This window comes from Chenopodium album, chromosome 7, assembly GCF_948465745.1.
Source record: "Chenopodium album chromosome 7, dcCheAlbu1.1, whole genome shotgun sequence".
NCBI lineage: Eukaryota > Viridiplantae > Streptophyta > Magnoliopsida > Caryophyllales > Amaranthaceae > Chenopodium > Chenopodium album.
This window is the reverse complement of record NC_137840.1, coordinates 77,680,519-77,702,264: the sequence shown is the minus strand read 5'-3', so window position 1 is coordinate 77,702,264 and position 21,746 is coordinate 77,680,519. Positions and strand designations below refer to the sequence as shown.

Genomic DNA, 21,746 nt, shown 5'->3' with positions numbered 1-21,746 from the left:
AGGGACGTGAGCTACTTCATGATTTATACGAAGTGTTTTTATATGCTGTGATTGACAAGGGCCGTTGATTTTGAGGATGGAATACAATTTCAAACTAATGCTCGTAGTGTGATATGGCATAACATTATTTGGTGTCTTGTTTTAGTGTATCATGCTTGATATGGGTTAGGAGGAAGTATTTAACTGTGTATATTGTGTATACAGTTTATATCAATCAATCAATCAATCAAAGCCTTAATCCCAAAAGTGGGGTCGGCTAACATGAACCAAATTTGATTATTCCGTGTAGTCATCAACATAAATCTTTCTCCTCCATCCCTTACGATCCAAAACTTCATCCTCACGTAAATCCATGCACTTCATATCCTTCCTCACTCCTTCCAACCAAGTCATTTTTGGTCTCCCTCTTCCTCGTTTAATCCCTCCATGGTCCCACTCTTCCACTCTTCGCACCGGTGCACCCTCGGGTCTCCGTCTTACATGTCCAAACCAACGCAGACGATTTTCCCTTAATTTATCTACAATGCCCGCCACACCTACTTTCTTGCGAATAACCTCATTTCTGATTCTATCTCTTAAAGTGTTTCCACACATCCACCTTAACATGCGCATTTCCGTAACCTCCATCTTTTTAATATGCTCTTTCTTAGAAGCCCAACATTCTGTACCATAGAGCAACACTGGTCTTATGGCAGTCCTGTAGAATTTTCCCTTCAACTTTAAGGGAATGCTGCGGTCGCATAGCACTCCCGTGGCCGCTCTCCATTTAAGCCACCCTGACTTAATCCTGTGGGTCACGTCTTGATCAATGTCACCATTCTTCTGGATGATCGACCCTAGGTACTTAAAACATTCACTCATGGTCAAATCCTTTCCATCCAAACTCACCACTTCATTGCTTGTCCCCCTCTGAGTGCCAAAACGACATACCAAATATTCAGTCTTACTCCGACTTAGCTTAAACCCTCTAGATTCCAACCTTTGCCTCCATTGCTTCAACTTGACATTAACCCCATCCTTAGTCTCATCCACCAAAACGATATCATCTGCGAACAGCATACACCATGGAACCTCATCTTGAATTGGTCTAGTTAATTCGTCTAGAACCGTTGCAAAAAGAAAAGGGCTTAATGCAGACCCTTGATGCAATCCGATTGTAATAGGGAAATCTTTTGTCAACCCTCCGCATGTCCTCACATTTGTTGACACATCCCGATACATATCCTTAACTAGGTCTACGTACCTTCGTGGGATACCTTTCTTCAACATTGCCCACCAAAGTATCTCTCTTGGCACCTTGTCATATGCCTTCTCTAAATCAATAAAGACCATATGAAGATCTTTCTTCTTTACCCTATAAAACTCCATCATTTGTCTTATCAAATGGATTGCCTCCATAGTAGATCTCCCAGGCATAAAACCAAATTGGTTATCTGAAATGCTTGTGCATGCCCTCAACCTTTGTTCAATCACCCTTTCCCACAACTTCATAGTATGGCTCATAAGCTTAATTCCTCGATAGTTAGAACAATCTTGAGCGTCTCCTTTGTTTTTATAAACCGGGACCAAGGTGCTCTTCCTCCAATCTTGTGGGATCCTTGTAGCCGTCCATATCTTGTTGAAAAGGTTTGTTAACCAATCAATACCAATCTTACCCAAACACCTCCACACCTCTATCGGTACCCCATCAGGGCCAACCGCCTTCTTAGGTTTCATCTTCCTCAGTGCAATCTCCACCTCTACTCTCCTAATCCTTCGCACATACTCCATGTTGATTTCTTCATCACTCATAGAGGTATCTCCTATCACAACTCCATTACTTCCATTAAATAATTCATCGAAGTACCCCTTCCACCTGTCCTTGATGCCCTCCTCTTGCACTAGGACCATTTGGTTCTTATCTTTGACACACTTCACCATGCCAATATCCTTCCTTGCCTCTTGTCTTCTCTTTGCCATCTTATAAATGATCCTTTCTCCCTCCTTGGAATCAAGCTTTTCATAAACCTCCTGATATGCCTTTTCTTTTGCTTGGCGAACAGCTGCCTTTGCCTTACTCTTAGCCTCCTTATACGCTGCAAAGGTTTCATCACTCCTACATTTTCCTAAGGCTTGATAGCATTCCCTTTTTTGCTTAATTACTGCTTTCACCTCTTCATTCCACCACGAAGTATCTCTCTGTACCGAAGTTCTTCCCCTTACTTCCCCTAAGACCTCTTTGGCCACTCTTAGGAAACAGTTCTTCATTCGTAACCAGGTCATGTCCGGATCCACCTCTCCATCCCAATCCGCTTCTTCAATTACCTTTTCTGTAAAAACCTTAGCTTTTGCATCCCTTAGGGTCCACCATCTTATCCTTGGTTCTTCTTGTCTAACTTTTTTCTTCGCCTTCTCTTTCAGACGAATAGTCATTACCAATAGCCGGTGTTGGGTGACCACACTCTCCCCTGGGATAACCTTACAGTTTATGCAACTTTGTCTATCTATGCTCCTTGTGAGCAGGAAGTCTATTTGAGTTGCATTTGCTCCATTCCGAAAAGTTATCAAGTGTGAATCCCTCTTCTTAAACCAAGTATTAGCCAAAATTAAATCATATGATTGGGCAAAATCCATAATAGCTTCACCACCGGCGTCCCTCTGCCCATACCCAAAGCCTCCATGGACACTCTCATAGCCATCTCGGCTCGCCCCAACGTGCCCATTTAGATCCCCTCCAATATATAACTTCTCTGAGTGGTGGACACCCTGCACCACCTCGTCTAGGTCCTCCCAAAATTGTCGTTTCTCTTCTGCATCTAAACCCACTTGGGGAGCATAAGCACTGATAACATTCACAATCTCCTTGCCACATAGCAACTTCAGCCTTATCAACCTATCGTTCTTCCGATAGACCTCGATCACCTCTTTTGCCAACCTCTCATCGAGAACCACACCAACTCCGTTCCTAGCTCCACCATTCCTTGTTCTGTGGCTCGTTTCTTGCCCAACATACCATACCTTATACCCCAAAACCAAGCCTCGAGCTCCTTCTCCTGTCCATCTTGTCTCTTGGAGGCACATGATGTTCACGCGTCGTCTTTTCATTACTTCTACCAATTCTGCTGATTTTCCCGTAAGAGACCCCACATTCCAAGAACCAATCCGCAAACTAAATTCTTTTCTCCCACGCTCCCTCCTGATCCCAACTCCAAGTCCTTGATTATTTGACACCACAATTGGGCAATATGGCGCGTCGCTTCTGGGCGACGACCTAGCAACCCTTACATACTTATCACTGCACCCGGGTCTGGGAAGTGCAGCGCGTCGCTCAGTAGGGAACGCCCCAATGGCACGCCCTTGCTCATTTGACACCACACTCGGGCAATGTGGCGCGTCGCTTCTGGGCGACGACCTAGCAACCCTTGCATACTTATCACTACACCCGGGTCTAGGAAGTGCAGCGCGTCGCTGAGTAGGGAACGCCCCCACGAAAATATCTGTTTGGCTCATGTCATGGGATGTGACGAAGTTTTATACTGGCTGTCACTGGCCTACCGTAACCCTCCTCCTTTATCCAGGCTTGGGACTGGCAGCGGGAAACCCACTGGCGGAGTTCTTAATCTTGAGTTTCTCAATCTTTATAAATGCAGAGGTCTTCTTGAGTTTCTCAATCTTATTTCAGTGAGTCTTCTAGGTTTTGAGAGAGGGCTTTGGAGTGTGTGGGTATGTTTTCAGTTTATATTCTCTCAGAGTCTCAGTGGGGTGGAGGAATTTGAATTGAGATAAAGCTTGAGATATTGATTGTTCATTGTTGTTATATTGATTGTTCATTGTTGGTATTTTGATTTTTCCTTGTTGGTATATTGATTTTTCCTTGTTGGTTTGGAAGTGTAGATTTTATGATATAAGGTCAAGTTAATGCTAGTCTCTTGAGGTAATTGTGAATATACTAGTTGATTTTGTAATTGTTGGGATGGTTTTTGGAGGTGTTTATGTCTATTTTTTGAGGGATGTTGATCTGTGTTGTTTGGGTTTTTAGGAATCTGAGATTTGTTTGTAAAGTCATTAAACAGTGAACTAATGTTGGCGCAAGGTTTTACCCCTCACAGTGTGACTGCAAAATTAATCAATACAGTTAAGCTGAATGTGTAATGCAGTTCAGAGTGGTATCTCTTTGTTGCTCTGTTTTAGCTGAAATGAGCATGTTGTATGTCTGGGTAGTTTTATTGCATCAGTTGTGTTAGTTTGGGCCAAGTTTTGTATTCTTATTACAAAATGCTTAACATGTTTTTTTCCTCCGAAAACCAATTAAAGCCTATTAGCTCAATTGGTAGAGCTATGTGCAATTCGCACTATGATGTAGGTTCAACTCCTACATAGGCTATGGAATTATGAATCTTAGCTAAGTTAGCTTGCTGCATTATTCTGCCCATAGAATGAAGCTGAAAAAGAGTTTATACTGTTCTGTAAGGAAAATGGAGTTTCTATACAAAGAACACTGATTTTATTTATATTCTTCATATTTTTATTTTTTATATATAAAACTGGGAATCATAGAAAGAAATCACCCTGATTGAACCAATTTAAATTGGTCAATAGTTCCTTATAAGAAATCTTAGTATAAAAATCCATTTTTAACTTAACTTCCTACATAATTAGGCTAAGCGGAAATAAGCTTTTGTTTTCTTTCTGAAATAGAAGTGACTGTTGTGTTTTACCTATTATAATAAATGATTACGGAGTATCAATTAATATTTTACATTATTTTCATTGATAGCTAAAGCCTAAATGAATCATTATAAGTAGAAATTTTGCCCCTCCATTATATATTTTACCTACTGCTTAATGTTTTTTGAATCAAACATGTTAAACAATGTCAAATCAAGGTAATACTTCATGCACTAGATATGCAATGCACAACATAACTGGATTTGAATTATAACAAAATATATTTTATGTCATATGATAATATTAATTACAACCATCAAAGTTACAATGCTAAAACATAAGCTAAGCTTTATTCCTCAATATACCTGGCCCCCCTTTCCCCCCTAGAAAAACCCCAAAATACAAAATCACAAGTCAAGAACAATTTGATAATAACAGAGGAAATCCTATATCATGCTCATAAAACATAACTCTTTTAATCGACCTCCTCAATCTTAGGCCCAGCACCACCACTACCTCCGCCCATACCGCCTGAAGCACCACCACCTGGCATGTCACCACCCATATCCATCCCTGCACCAGCAGCACCATCACCATACATTTTCGCGATTATAGGATTACACAAATCCTCTAACTCCTTCTGTTTATCCTCAAACTCCTCTACTTCAGCCAACTGATTCTTATCCAACCACTCAATTGCCTCATCAACAGCCTTCTCAATCCTCTGCTTATCCGAAGCATCCAACTTCCCTCCAATTTTATCATTCTTAATAGTGTTCCTCATGTTGTATGCATAGTTCTCGAGGGAGTTCTTAGCATCCACCTTTTTCTTCACAGCCTCATCTTCGGCCTTGTACTGCTCTGCTTCCTTCACCATTCGTTCAATCTCTTCCTTGCTCAACCTCCCCTTATCATTAGTGATGGTAATCTTGTTTTTCACCCCTGCAGTCTTATCCTCTGCAGAAACATTCAGGATACCATTTGCATCAATGTCGAAGCAAACATTAATCTGTGGGACTCCCCTAGGGGCCGGAGGGATTCCTTTAAGCTCAAAGGTACCCAACAAGTTGTTGTCCTTGGTCATAGGACGCTCTCCTTCGTACACCTTGATCAGCACACTTGGCTGATTATCAGAATAAGTAGAGAAAATCTGCTCCTTCTTCGCTGGAATTGTAGTATTCCTTGGAATGAGCACAGTCATCACACCTCCTGCTGTCTCAATTCCTAGAGACAACGGGGTAACATCAAGCAAGAGCAGTTCCTGAACCTTCTGATCACCTTCACCTGACAGAATAGCAGCCTGCACAGCAGCTCCATACGCGACTGCCTCATCCGGGTTAATGCTCTTACAGAGCTCTTTCCCGTTAAAGAAGTCTTGCAGAAGTTGCTGTACCTTAGGAATCCTCGTGGACCCTCCTACCAAAACAACATCATCCACTTTGGACTTGTCAATCTTTGCATCCCTTAAACACTTCTCCACAGGATCCATACACTTCCTGAACATATCCATACACAACTCCTCAAACCTCGCCCTCGTGATGGTAGAATAGAAATCAATCCCTTCATACAAGGAATCAATCTCAATCGTCGTCTGAGTAGTCGACGAGAGAGTCCTCTTTGCTCTCTCACAGGCAGTCCTCAACCTCCTCAACGCCCGAGCATTTCCAGAAATATCCTTCTTATGCTTCCTCTTAAAATCAGCAACAAAATGATTCACCAATCTATTATCAAAATCTTCACCTCCGAGATGAGTATCACCTGCAGTGGCCTTCACTTCAAAGATCCCTTCCTCAATTGTAAGAAGGGACACATCAAAGGTCCCGCCACCAAGGTCAAAAATGAGGACGTTCTTCTCCCCTGTCCTCGACGCCTTCTTATCCAAACCATAAGCAATGGCAGCCGCAGTAGGCTCGTTAATGATCCTCATGACATTCATCCCGGAAATCGACCCGGCATCCTTTGTAGCCTGCCTCTGAGAATCATTAAAATACGCAGGGACGGTAATAACAGAGTTTTTAACAGTCTGTCCCAAATAAGCTTCAGCAACTTCCTTCATCTTTGTCAGAACCATAGAAGAAATCTCTTCAGGGGCAAACTGTTTTTCTTCCCCCTTATAGTTGACAACAATCATAGGCTTGTCTGCCGGTCCAGGAACAACCTTAAAAGGCCAGTGCTTCATGTCGGCCTGAACAGTAGCATCAGAGAAACGTCGACCAATAAGACGCTTAGCGTCAAAGACAGTATTCTGAGGGTTCATGGCAACCTGATTCTTAGCAGCGTCACCAATAAGCCGCTCAGTGTCGGTAAAGGCGACATACGAGGGGGTGGTACGGTTGCCTTGATCATTGGGAATGATTTCAACTCGATCATTTTGCCACACACCCACACAACTGTAGGTTGTACCGAGGTCGATACCAATAGCTTTACCTTCAGCTTTCGCGCTGGCTGACATGATGATAATATGAATGCAAAGAAAACAATCAAGAAAACAGAGCTTGTGTTGTTTTTGTTGTAAGTAAAGAGAGGGTTATTGAAGATCTTGTTGTTTGATTGTGTGTGTTTTTTGCGTTGATTGAATGAGTAATGAGGTGGGCAATGTTATATATAGTTCAAGGAAAGAGATGGAAATAAATGGCGGTAAAAGTGAAGGATCGAGAGAAAGGAAGAAAGATGTGGAGTTGGAAAGGAAGAGAAGAGTATGGGATTGTCGAGAACTGTTACAATTAAAAGGGGCGGGATTTTTCTGGGACTTTCTTGTTTTTTCTACCACGTTTTTTCATACACCTTAAAAATGGTGACTTTAATAAGATTTTTTTGACGTAAGGTTATTGTGGATATGGGCTCACATTTTATTTACAGGTACTGGATCATAAGTACAAATAAGATTTGTTGGATTAATCTACCTGTTTAGATTTTAATATACTACTTCGTACGTAATAAGGCTTTCTCCAATTCTCCTTACCTACTAAAAATGTTGTACTAGGTATGGACTAAAATGATTTTAATTTAATGAAGCAAAACTTGGCGTGATTATAGCAGTACTATTTTTAGTTCAATTACAATTTTTTTTATAAAATTATTTTCTGAAATATCATATACGTAGGGCCGTCAATTCGGGTAAACGAGTCGGGTTTGGGTCGGGTAAGAGTGGGACGGGTCAACTTGGACCGGGTCGATTCAAATTAATTCCATAACCTATGCGGGTCGGGTTTGGGTTGGGTCATGCTTGAGTCGGGCCATACTTCTTATCGGGTTTAGGTCCGGTTAATAACAGGTCGGGATACAATTGGGTCGGGTGAACAATAGGTCAAGTTTAATTCGGGTTAAAACGGGTTAGGGTAATTCTCGGGTTCGAGCCGGGTTCGGTTTAAGTCAATAATTTGCGGGTTAGAATCAAGTCGGGTCATTCTCGGGTTTGAGTCGGGTTCGGTTCAAATCAATAATTTGCGGATTATAATCAGTCTGTCATTTTCAAGTCGGGTCATTCTTGGGTTCAAGTCGGGTTCGGTTCAAGTCTATAATTTGCGGGTTATAATCAGATTGGGTCATTTCCAAGTCGGGTTATGTTCGAGTGAATAATTTGCAGGTTACAATCAAGTTGGGTCATTTCCAAATAAGGTCATATTCGGATTCAACTAACTATAAATAGATAATATCATTTTTATCAAGCTAATTATTTCCTTTGACTATAATATATATGGCAATATACTAGGGAACTATAGTCTATAATTTAGGAAGATAATTATCTCCTTTGACCATACAACAAATATATACTATATTTAACTCTTAAATTTGAGGATGATGCTCCTTTCTTTTGCTGGCCTGGACCGACTTGGTCTCCCAAGACAAAATGCTTTGATCAACAATAATAAGGTGGTCTAAATTGCATTTAAGGTGATTTGAAATCGGGTCGGAAACAATTTGGGTTAAATTTAGGTCGGGTCAATAACAAGTCGTGTTAATTTCGAGTCGGGTTAGTAACAGATCGAGTTAAATTTTTGGGTTGGGTTAGTAATAGTCCTGGTAAAATTCGGGACGGGTCAATAACAAGTCGGGTTGATTTCGGGTCGGGTTTGTAACAGGTTGGGTTAAATTCAGGTCGAGTTGAATTCAGGTCAGGTTAGTAACAAGTGGGGTTAAATTCGGGTTTTGACGAGTTTGAGTCAATTTTGGTTCAAGTCGGGTTCAGTGTAAGTTGATTAAATTGGCCGTTGTAAACCGGTAAAATGGACGTTTAAAAAATAAAATGGTTCCACACACCCAATTAGACTCCCGGAGAGTATTAGGGACCATGGTAAACATTTCGGCAATTTTTAATTCCGGGCGAAAAAAAGTCAAAAAATTCCAAAAAAAAGTCAAAAAATTCCAAAATTTAATCCACTCTTTTTAAGAAATTTTGGAGGTTTCGGAGCCCGGTGTCGAAAAGTCTTTAAATTCTATGGGATTCATCTCGGGGTCATATAATGCCGTTTGGAACCATATATGATCATTAATTGTTGTTATAAATGTTCATGGTAGGCTTGAATAAATGAAATCGGTGCAAGTTGTAAACCGGTAAATTGGTCGTTTAAAGGCAAATTGGATGGTTCCACCGACCCAATGGACTCCCGGAGGGTATTAAGGACCATGGTAAACATTTCGGCAATTTTTATTTTCGGGAGAAAAAAAAAACAAAAAATTCCAAAATTGAAGGCTAATATCCACACTTTTTGAGATAATTTGGAGGTTTTGGGACCAGGTGTCGAAAAGTCTTGAAATTATAGGGGATACATCTCGGGGTCATATAATGCTGTTTGGAACCATATATGATCATTATTTGTTGTCATAAATGTTCGTGGTATGCTTGAGTTAATGAAATCGGTGCAAGTAGTAAACCGGTAAATTGGTCGTTTAAAGACAAATAGGATGGTTCCACCCACCCAATAGGACTCCCGGAAGGTATTAGGGACCATGGTAAACATTACGGCAATTATTATTTCCGGGCGAAAAAAAGTCTTAAAATTCCAAAATTAAAGGTTAATATCCACGCTTTTTAAGAAATTTTTGAGGTTTCTAGGCCCGGTATCGAAAATTCTTGATATTTTAGGGAATACATCTCGGGGTCAAATAATGTCGTTTGGAACTATATATGATCACTATTTATTGTCATAAATATTCGTGGTAGGCTTGAGTTAATGAAATCGGTGGAAGTTGTAAACCGGTAAATTGGTCGTTTAAAGGCAAATTGAATGGTTCCACCCACCCAATTGGACTACCGGAGGGTATTAGGGACTAGGTTAAACATTTCGGCAATTTTTTATTATCTGGCAAAAAAAGGTCAAAATTTCCAAAATTAAAGGCTAATGTCCACGCTTATTGAGAAATTTTGAAGGTTTCATGGCCAGATGTCGCAAAGTCTTGAAAATTTAGGGAATACATTTAGGGGTCATATAAATATATAATGTTGTTTGGAACCATATTTATATGATCATTATATGTTGTCATAAATGTTAGTGGTAGGCTTAAGTTAATGAAATCGGTGCAAATTGTAAACCAGTAAATTGGTCATTTAAAGGCAAATTGGATGGTTCCACCTCCCCAATTGGACTCCCGGAGGGTATTAGGGACCATAGTAAAAATTTCCGCAATTTTAATTTTCGAGCGAAAAAAAGTCAAAAAATTCAAAAAATTGTAGGCTTAAGATCCATGCTTTATGAGATATTTTGTCGAGGCCCGGTGTCGTAAAACGTTGAAATTTTAGGGGATGAATCTCGGGGCCATATAATGACGTTTGGAATCATTTATGATCATTATATATTGTCATAAATGTTCGTGGTAGACTTGATTTAATGAAATCGGTGCAAGTTGTAAACCGGTAAATTGGCCGTTTAAAGGCAAATGGGATGGATACACTCACCCAATTGGACTCTCGAAAGGTATTAGGGACTAGGGCTGTTCATCGGTCCAAGACCGGACCGGACCGACCCGGATTGGACCGAAGACCGAAAATTAGAATTTTAAGAACCGAAGAACGGACCGATTAAGTTAGGACCGAACCCGGATCGGACCGAAAGAATCGGTCCAAAACCCAGACCGGACCGCTTTGGACCAATTTAAGAATTTTTTTAAAAAGAATACTAAATTTTTTATTAAGTTTAGGAAAGCACACAAAAAGTATTGGAAATACTATATTGTAACGTCATTTTTACGTCTTTTTTTGTATGTTTAGTGCAAAAAAGCTTATAAATTTAAAGTTTTCTAAGCTTATTAAGGTTAATTTAAACCATAATTTAAGGTTTCACACATATTTTTAATAAAAAACATCGGTCCGGTCCAAAACCGGTTTTTATAGGGTTTTGGACCGGACTGGACCGAAGATCGGAAAAATGAATTTCAAGACCTGAAGACCGGACCGATTAATTCGGTCCGGTCCGGTCTGGGGTGGTCCGGTCCATTTTTTTGGTCCGGACCGATTTATGAGCACCCCTATTAGGGACCATGGTAAAAATTTCGACAATTTTTATTTCCGGTCGAAAAAAGTAAAAAAAATTCCAAAATTGAAGGCTTATATCCACGCTTTTTGAGAAAATTTTTAGGTTGGGTACGGTGTCGAAAAACCTTGAGATTTTACGGAATACATCTCGGGGTCATATATTGCCATTTGGAACCTTATTTGATCATTATATGCTGTCATAAATGTTCATGGTAGACTTGAGTTAATGAAATCGGTGCAAGTTGTAAATCGATAAATTGGCCGTTTAAAGGCGAATTGGATGGTTTCACCCACCCAATTGGACTCGCGAAAATATTAGGGACCATGATAAACATTTCGGCAATTATTATTTCTCGGCGAATAAAAGTCTAAAAATTCAAAAATTGAAGTCTAATCAGGAATTTGCAGACACATTGGAGGAAAATTGAGTTTGCTCTTATAGCTGGTATCACCATCTAAAGTGAAAAATTCAGGAAGGTTTCGAGAAAGAGTACCTAAGCCGAAGTTCCAAACTCTGCCAGATTGTCTCCCCAGTAGCATTTGAAAGAAGAATAAGATTTCCAATATCTAAAAGCTGAGCTACTATGCACATCAACATGCATTGATGGCAACAATGAGTGTGAAGGATGTTCCAAACTCTGCTAGATTGTCTCCCCAATAGCATTTGAAAGCAGAATATCTAAAAGTTGTGTGAAGGATGTTCCAAACTCTGCTAGATTGTCTCCCTAATAGCATTTGAAAGAAGAATATCTAAAAGCTGAGCTATTGAATTATTTGCCTGATCATTAGATATATTTGATGACCAAAAGATATTGTTCTGTTCATCTAAGGCATGAAGATTACTATCCTCGGAAACTTTGAGCACCCCAAAAGAAGTATTGCGTAGGGTCCCTCTATGAGCGTGGGGTTTCCTTAGGTGTGGGGTCCCTCTATAAGCGTGGGGTTTCCTTGGGCGTTGGCCCCGCCCCTATATAAGCGTGGTGTCCTTGGGCATGGGGTCCTCCCTAAGGCGTGGGGCTTATTAGTTGGGCGAGGGGTCGGTTGGTTGGGCGTGGGGTTGGTTTGTTGGCGTGGGGTTGGTCCTAGGACGTGGGGTTGGTTCGTTTAGGGTTTCTCCTTGGGCGTGGGGTTCTTCCTTGGGCGTGGGGTTTCAAGATGGGCGTGGGGTTTCTTCCTTGGGAGTGGGGTTCTTCCTTGGTCGTGGGGTCCCTTTTTAAGCGTGGGTTTTGAGCTTAGGTGTGGGGTTTCAGGATGGGCGTAGGGTTGATACATTAGGCGTGGGGTATCAGGATGGGCGTAGGGTTATTCCTTGGGCGTGGGGTTTGAGTTTAGGTGTGGGGTCCCTCTTAGGCGTGGGGTTCTTCCTTGAGCGTGGGGTCCTCTCTTTAGGCTTGGGGTTTGAGTAACGACGTGGGGTTTCTTCCTAGGGCGTGGGGTATGAGATTAGGCGTGGGGTTAGAGTTTGAGCGTGGGGTTTCATCTTGGGCGTGGAGTTTAAGCTTGGGCGTGGGGTTTGACCTTGGGCGTGAAGTTTCTTCATTGGGCGTGGGGTTTCTTTCTAGGGCATGGGGTTCTTCATTGGGCGTGGGGTTGATACAGTAGGCGTGGGGTTTGAGTTTTGGGCGTAGGGTTGATACAATAGGCGTAGGGTTTCTCCTAGGGCGTTGGGTTTCATGATGGGCGTGGGGTTCTTCCTTGGGCGTGGGGTTTCTTCCTATGGCGTGGGGTGAGTTTCGACGTGGGGTTTGAGTTTTGGGCGTAGGGTTGATACATTAGGCGTGGGGTTTCTCCTAGGGCGTGGGGTTTCATGATGGGCGTGGGGTTCTTCCTTGGGCGTGGGGTTTGAGCTTCGGCGTGGGGTTTCTCCTAGGGCGTGGGGTTTCATCTTGAGCGTGGGGTTTGACCTTGGGCGTGGAGTTTCTTCATTGGTCGTTTCTTTCTAGGGCGTGGGGTTCTTCATTGGGCGTGAGGTTGATACAGTAGGCGTGGGGTTTGAGTTTTGGGCGTAGGGGTTGTACAGTAGGCGTGGGGTTTCTCCTAGGGAGTGGGGTTTCATGATGGGCGTGGGGTTTGAGCTTCGGCGTGGGGTTTCTCCTAGGGCGTTGGGTTTCATGATGGGCGTGGGTTTCTTCCTTGGGCGTGGGGTTTGAGCTTCGGCGTGGGGTTTCTTCCTTGGGCGTGGGCAAGGGGTCGTGTGGCGCATGCGTCGCCTGGTTGAAAAGCCAGTGGCGCGAAACTACCGTGTGCTGGATTATGACTGAACGCCTCTAAGTCAAAATCCGGGCCAGAAGCGATGCATGCGCCCACCGCCCGATGTCGTCCTACAGTAGGGGTTTCGGCACGTGTCGTAGGCTAAGCTCGCACGGTGGATACTGAGATTCAGCCTTATGTCACTTCGATTCGTCCCTCCCCCCACCCTATTCCCTAAAAACACCTATATTTTAGAAAACGAGGTTAGCGATGCATCTCGTATGCTAAAAAAGGCTAAGTACGGGATTAAGAGGTGTCACAAAGCCTAAGTGTTGGGATGTTGGATGGTACAAGTGGGCAAGGGGCCGTGTGGCATGTGCATAAGACATGTGCACCCAAGGACAAGGCATACCGGGTTCCGAGCACTATTTACGACTCCCAAGGCCCTAAAGACATGAAGTTTAAGGTTGAATTAGATGGTTTCGGACACTGTTTATGACTCCCAAGGGCCTTTGGGAACCCAAGGAAGTACTTAGATGCATAATCTCGCCGGGTAAAAAAATGATATACGGAAGCCAAATATGAAGGCTATAAAACACGAAATCGGAACAATTTAGGATGTGTCGAGACCTGGTGTGGGAATTTCACGGAACATTACGGGATGCATCCCGAAGACATATAATATTGTTTCGACCCATATAAAACCATTATTCGACTACGTACAAGCCCCGTGAAAGCTTATAGCCAATACAGGAGGAGTGTGCGAAAACGTGTAAATTGATCGTTTTAAAGCAAATTAGATGGTTCCACCCACCCAATTGGACTCCCGGAGGGTATTAGGGACCATCATAAACATCTCGGTAATTTTTATTTTCAGGCGAAAAAATGTCAAAAATTTCCAAAATCGAAAATTATCCATGCTTTTTAAGGAATTTTTGAGGTTACAGGGCCCGTTGTCAAAAAGTGTTTGAGTTCCCCACGCCTAATTATAATTCCTCAAAAATTGGCCTTAAAATTATCCATGCTTTTTAATAAATGTCCGTGGTAGGTTTGAGTTCACAAAATCGGTGCAAGTTGCGAAATGGTAAATTGATCATTTTAAGGCAAATTGGATGGTTCCACCCACTCAATTGGACTCCAAGAAAATATTAGAGACCATGGTAAACATCTCGGCAATTTTTATATTTGGGCGAAAAAAGGTCAAAAAATTCCAAAATTGAAGACTATTATCAACGCTTTTTGAGGAATTTTGGAGGTTACGGGGCCCGGTGGCGAAAAGTGTTGAGACCCTAGGGGATCCATCTTAGGGTCATATAATGCCGTTTGGAACCATATATGACCATTTAATGATGTCATAAATGTCTGCGGTAGGATTGAGTTCAGAAAATCAAGGCAAGTTGCGGATTGGTAAATTGACCGTTTTAAGGCAAATTAGATGGTTCCACCCACCTAATTGGATTCCCGAAGGGTATTAGGGACCATGGTAAACATCTCGGCAATTTTTATTTCCGGGCAAAAAAAGGTCAAAAAATTCCAAAATTGAAGGCTATTATCCACGCTTTTTGAGGAATTTTTGAGGTTACGGGGCCCGATGGCGAAAAGTGTTGAGACCCTATGCAATACATCTTAGGGTCATATAATGCCGTTTGGAACCATATATGACCATTAAATGATGTCATAAATGTCTGCGGTAGGATTGAGTTCATAAAATCGGTTTAAGTTGCGGATTGGTAAATTGATCGTTTTAAGGCAAATTGGATGGTTCCACTCACCTGTTTGGACTCCCGGAGGATATTAGGGACCATGGTAAACATCTCGGCAATTTTTATTTCCGGGCGAAAAAAAGTCAAAAAATTCCAAAATTGAAGGCTATTATCCACGTTTTTCGAGGAATTTTTGAGATTAAGGGACCCGGTGGCGAAATGTGTTAAGACCCTAGGCAATAAATCTTAGGGTCATATAATGCCGTTTGGAACCATATATGACCATTATATGATGTCTTAAATGTCCGTGGTAGGCTTGAGTTCACAAAATCGGTGAGAAGCGAATTGGTAAATTGATCGTTTTAAGGCAAATTGGATGGTACCACCCACTCAATTGGACTCCCGGAAGATATTAGGGACCATAGTAAACATCTTGACAATTTTTATTTCCGATCGAAAAAAGGTCAAAAAATTCCAAAATTAAAGGCTATTATCTACGCTTTTTGAGGAATTTTTAAGGTTATTGGGGCCGGTGGCGAAAAGTGTTGAGACCCTAGGGGATACATCTTAGGGTCATATAATGCCGTTTGGAACCATATATGACCATTAAATGATGTCATAAATGTTCGTGGTAGGCTTGAGTTCACAAAATCGGTGCAAGTTGCGAATTGGTAAATTGACCGTTTTAAGGCAAATTAGATGGTTCCACCCACCTAATTGAATTCCCGGAGGTTATTAGGGACCATGGTAAAAATCTCGGCAATTTTTATTTCCGGGCAAAAAAAGGTCAAAAAATTCCAAAATTGAAGGCTATTATCCACGCTTTTTGAGGAATTTTTGAGGTTAAGGGGCACAGTGGCGAAATGTGTTAAGACCCTATGCAATACATCTTAGGGTCATATAATGTCGTTTGGAACCATATATGACCATTAAAGGATGTCATAAATGTCTGCGGTAGGCTTGAGTTCACAAAATCGGTGCAAGTTAGTTGCGGATTGGTAAATTGATCGTTTTAAGGCAAACCGGATGGTTCCACTCACCTATTTGGACCTCCGGAGGGTATTAGGGACCATGGTAAACATCTCGGCAATTTTTATTTCCGGGCGAAAATTAAGTAAAAAAATTCCAAAATTGAAGGCTATTATCCACGTTTTTTGAGGAATTTTTGAGGTTAAGGGACCCGGTGGCGAAATGTGTTAAGACCCTATGAAATACATCTTAGGGTCATATAATGCCGTTTGGAACCATATATGACCATTAAATGATGTCATAAATGTCTGCGGTAGGCTTGAGTTCACAAAATCGGTGCAAGTTGCGGATTGGTAAATTGATCGTTTTAAGGCAAACCGGATGGTTCCACTCACCTATTTGGACTCCGGAGGGTATGTGGGATCATGGTAAACATTTTGGCAATTTTTATTTACCGGCGAAAAAAAGTTAAAAAATTCCAAAATTGAAGGCTAATATCCATTCTTTTGCAGAATTTTTGGAGTCTTCGGGGCCCGGTGTCGAAAAGTCTTGAAATTCTAGGGAATACATCTCGGGGTCATATAATGTCGTTTGGAACCATATATGATCATTATTTGTTATCATAAATGTTCGTGGTATGCTTGAATCAATGAAATCGGTGTAAGTTGTAAATCGGTAAATTAGTCTTTTTATGGCAAATTGGATGGTTCCCACCCACCCAATTGGACTCTCGGAGGGTATTTGGGACCATGGTGAACATTTCAGCAATTTTTATATCCGGGCGAAATAAAATAAAAAAATTCCAAAATTGAAGGCTAATATCCACGCTTTTTGAGAAATTTCGAATGTTTCGGGGCCCGGTGTCGAAAACTATTGAGATTTTAGGGGATACATCACGGGGTCATATAATGCCGTTTGGATCCATATATGATCATTATATGTTGTCATAAATGTTCGTGGTAAGCTTGAATTAATGAAATCGGTGCAAGTTGTAAACCGGTAAATTGGTCGTTTAAAGGCAAATTGGATGGTTCCACACTTCCACCTAGCCAATTGGACTTTCGGAGGGTAATAGGGACCATGGTAAATATTTCGACAATTTTTATTTTCAGGTGAAAAAAAGTCAAAAAATTCTAAAATTGAAGGCTAATATCCACGATTTTTGAGAAATTTTGGAGGTTTCGGTTATATACGTAGCCTAAGGTTTAAAAACTAATGTTATACGTTTAGAAGTCGGTCCATTTTCGGGATTTGGCATCATAGGTTATATGCATCTCAGGGAGACAGAAGATCCCTTGAAATTATATACTCCAAGTAGTTTGAAATTATATAAGCCAAGTAATTGGCCACCCTAGGTCACCTAATGGCCTAAAGTGGCCATGAGAGGCTGTTTGTAAGTTGTAACTAGCTAAAATGATAGTTACCGGGACAAGTGGATGATTCAAACCACCAAATTAGCTTCTCGAGGTATCATGGGCTTCATGGGAAGCACCTCAAACTACTATTTTTCCTAGTTTAAAAAAAGTCAAAATTTAAAAAAATTAAAGGCAATAATTCACGATTTTGAATCAATTTCGGGAAAATTTTCCAAAATTATACTAAATGTGGAGGGTGTCTCGGTGTCTCCCTAGATCATTAAAGTTGGTTTAGAATCACAAAATGCTTACCAATAGGTTTCTAAACTCTCAAGTATATGAATTTGGATCAATATCATTGATTACTTTAAAATACGCAATATTACTATATACTCCGTAGTAATATTGGGGTTGGGATTAGGGTGGCCGGATTGGTCACTCAACACAACCAACATCATATTTATAGCATCCACTGTGCTGGATTATAATACAATGCTTGCAAGAACTACATGCATTAAACATTACTTCCATACTGTTACTATAACTTCTACATGTCTATAAGTAGAAAATTTTTATTTATGGGTAACAAACACTGTACATTGGTGTTAATGAGTATACAAACACCACTGTAGACTGTATTTAAGCCCATGTAGGTAACACAGAGGTGAGAGCATCAAACCATCATATTATTTCCCGCCCCACCACCACCGACCGGATGAAGCTGAACAGTTTTGCTCACCACAACCTGAAGTACTCCGGGTTGCTCTGTTAACAGAAAATTTTAAGTCAAAAAACTATTGACAAAAAGTTAAAAAATATCGCTGTTTGAACCTCAAAATTAGTTCTCATTTTTTTGCCAGGTCATAAAAGGCGACTGGTTCTAAGTAGATGCACAAAATTACATCATTCCCATATATATTTAAAGGAAAAGAAAACAGATCATTTTCAAGGCATTCAGCAAGGATATTACAAGAATGGCCAACTCTGAACAAAAATCATGGTTGTGCAAATTTGCACTAAAAAGAGGGGCAAGAACACAAAATAGATTAAAATTAGGACCAAAACAGCATATGGATGCTTTATTGAAGTTTGAAGCTCTCAACCATAATATGCAAACTTGATACAGATCAACAGTAGCAGTGAAAACAAAACAGACCTAAATATGTAATTGTTTGGCTTGTCAGGATTGTTATCATAAAGGCAGCATTGTAGCAGCACAAAATTTGTATGAACTATAGCACATAATACACTCTTCCTCACTACCCCAGGTTGATACTTAGGTTGTGTTTGGTATAAATGGAGGAAATGGAATGGGAACAGAATGAGAGAAGGAAAGAGTAATGGCATGATAACCAATACTTATATGGATTGTTTTGTATTAAAAAGGAATAAATTCAAATCAAAGAGGGAGGAGGTTAACATGATGTGTTAAGTAAATGTAAAAGTTGGGTACTAAAGTATGGGAATTGTTACAGGTTGGGTACCAAACTTTGGGATGTTGCAAATTGGGTAATAAAGTTTGGACTGCCTGAAAGTTTACCTATGAAAACCGGTTACAACTAGTTAACAAATTTAAAGGCAAAATAATTTATCTGCATTGGAAGGTACAACAATGTCAGACAGTTAAAAAAGTGGCCATTACAATGCTTCAAGCCTTCAACCATATAATAAGTTGTTTGTGATCAAAAGCTTTATGATTTTGTTATGCTACTACAGATAATTCTTGAAATTCTTGTTCCTGCGTTTAACTCCAGTAGCAGCAACACAGCAGCAGCAACAACCACTAGAAATGAGATGCATAATATGATAATAATTTCTTAGTTGTCATAGTAGTAAATGGATTATTTGTCATTAGTATGTAAGCTAAGTTTGTTTTTGCATGCATGCAATTTGGCAGGACCAATAGAATTTGACCTTGATGCATCTTTAGAAGGTGTTCTTCCTCAATTGAGATCTTATGAACATTCTTGGACCAAGGTAAGGAGGAAAAAGGAAAACAGATAGTTATGAAGTAAAGACTGAGTTGCCAACTTCTATCTTCAAAACCTAATTCCTCAAAAAAAAAAAAAAAAAAAAAGCTAATATTCTTTTCTGAAAAGTACAAAAACGGGAATGAGTGTTGTATATGCAGAGTGCTAGCATAATATTTCTAGATTCACCAGGTGGACACAGGCTTCTCTAACTCAACAACTCAAGAAGGACGGCCGAGCTCAGACACAAAAGCAGCAGATGAAATTTATCAATTTTTGATGTAGGTGGACTTGTAGGCATGATTTTCTTGCCAGATTATCTGTACTTATTATCCTACACTGTCAAAGCTAGAAAATACTGATAATATTTTATATTAAACTGAGATGATGCCACTAGATTTAAGCTGGTAAACATGACTAAAACAAAGAAAGCTTAATTTTCTGAACTCACTGATGCAGTGGGTGGTAGAAAATCCACAATATCTTGATGTTCCATTCTTTGTGGGTGGTGATCGATGGATACTTTGGAATCATTGTTCCACTGATCACACAATTGTCTAGTGGTTGCTGCTACTGGAGTTAAACTCAGGATCAATTGTCCATTTTCTCGCCCTTTTGCTTCTTGGGGAGGTGTGAAGGCACAATGTGTTCCCCAAAATTAATCATCATTACATTTTGGGCAGACTTTTGCATTTAATTTTTTTTCTTTTTAATTCAATTACTTATAATAAACCGTTGCAGCAGGTAAATGGCCGGAAAACGAAGCTCAGGCAGGTAATGGTACCCAATTTGCAACAATTGCCATACTTTAGTACCCAACTTTTATATTTACTCTGATGTGTTACCACCAATTGGGGATAGATGGGTGAAATCAATTTCCCAAAAGGGACAATTTTGCCATACCCTTCAAACTAAACAACCTATAACAGGAATACTTTTCATTCCAGCCCTATAAATCTTCACACCAAACATGCTCTACACTTTATCAAATATAACAAGTCAAAACCATCAATAAAAGCACAAGTAGTATGTCTGTAATCATCCTAATTCTCAAGTACAAATCATACCAAATCTATACAATACTGAAAAAAATATGTTAGATAAAAGGCACGAGTAATATCTGCAGAACTCTATCATCACTAATCACACTATTGATCTAGAAACAAAGCAAAAAAACATACTTTCGAGCTGCGAAACTTGCTCAGGAGTCAGCTTGGCCGAGAATCCAGTAGCTGCGCTCTTGTAAACGTAAATCAAGGATTCCTTGGCTGCTTCTTCACTACAGAAACAAGGGATATGCATTTAAGATCACAAGAAACTCAAAAAGTTCAACAGCAACAGCAAGTAAGAATACATTTGCAGCTAAATTTCCCATTTAATCCACTTTCTTCTGCATAACTTAATAAGACCAGAAGCTTTCACAGCTCGAAAATCATTATGACTCACATTATACTCACTTGTATCTAAATTCAAATACAAACCAAACATCTTGAAAATAAATCTGCTGCATCAGATAAAAAGAATAAAAGATTACATTTTTCTAGGAAGCTTAATTGTGGACAGATTAATCGATCATCAAACAGACAACATCCACAAAAATTGCTCAAAAAACCAACTTTTCCCCAATGAATTGTCTGAAAAACAATCACCAACAAACTTAATTCTTAAGAAATAATCCAGCAGATACAACCTAATGAATTCTGAAAAGTATTCTGCCATGGTACAATTTCCATCATTAGCAAGCACAAATGACAAAACTCATCATTTACAAATCCATTTCATTTCGCAATTGCCACACAATTACATGAAAAAGAAACCAAATACCCAAGAATCATCAAATCCATTCAACTTCAATCAAAGAATCAAACCCTAAAAATCTGGTATTGCAATCATAACAAGCAAATCCCAATTACAAATCAACAAAAAGAAGTCAAAAAAAGAACAAATTACAGAAATCAATAATGATTTGAAATAATCAAGAAGAAGTGAAACCTGCCAACAACAGAAGAAAGGGTGCGAAGATGGGAGGATTCATGATCAGCGCCATCAGAAGGCTGTTCAGTGTAAACGATGTAAACATCGGCAGGAGCAGATGATGAAGGTGGAGCAGTTTCAGCCATTGATGATTTTTTCTGGAGATTTGAGTTTGTGAATGTTATTAGAAAGAGCAGAATTATGGTGGAAAGATTAATTTGCATTTTCATCTTGTATTTATATAGGAAATTAGGAAGGAGTTTTTGTGTGTGCGCGTTTCCTATGGGTTCGTGTCAGCACTCATTTTTTAAAGAACCGAATTTCTATTTTGATGATGGAATTATTTGTGTTTTTGGATAAACTTAATAAATTGATAACTTAATTAGAAAGTTTATTATCTTTCCTCATACAATGTGCTCACCAGCGGTCTAGTAGAATTTGGACATTTGTTTCAACTGATTGAGTC

General features: G+C 40.1%; 3 protein-coding genes across 3 annotated transcripts in view; all 3 read right to left on the bottom strand.

Moving 5' to 3' along the window:
• Positions 1 to 21,746, bottom strand: part of LOC145639768 (large ribosomal subunit protein bL21c-like) — a 108,351-nt gene that overhangs the window by 16,387 nt on the left and 70,218 nt on the right. The gene's annotated exons all lie outside the window — the stretch shown is intronic.
• LOC145640723 (heat shock 70 kDa protein-like) lies at positions 4,922 to 7,099 on the bottom strand. The gene has a single exon (XM_081691953.1). The coding sequence runs from the start codon at positions 7,097 to 7,099 to the stop codon at positions 5,123 to 5,125; it is 1,977 nt and encodes a 658-aa protein (XP_081548079.1). The 3' UTR covers positions 4,922 to 5,122.
• On the bottom strand, positions 17,768 to 21,617 carry LOC145639763 (subtilisin-like protease SBT5.6). The gene is made up of 3 exons (XM_081691088.1): positions 21,299 to 21,617; positions 20,488 to 20,585; positions 17,768 to 18,101 (listed from the first exon to the last, which is right to left on the bottom strand). The coding sequence occupies exons 1-3, from the start codon at positions 21,508 to 21,510 to the stop codon at positions 18,010 to 18,012; spliced, it is 402 nt and encodes a 133-aa protein (XP_081547214.1). The 5' UTR covers positions 21,511 to 21,617; the 3' UTR covers positions 17,768 to 18,009.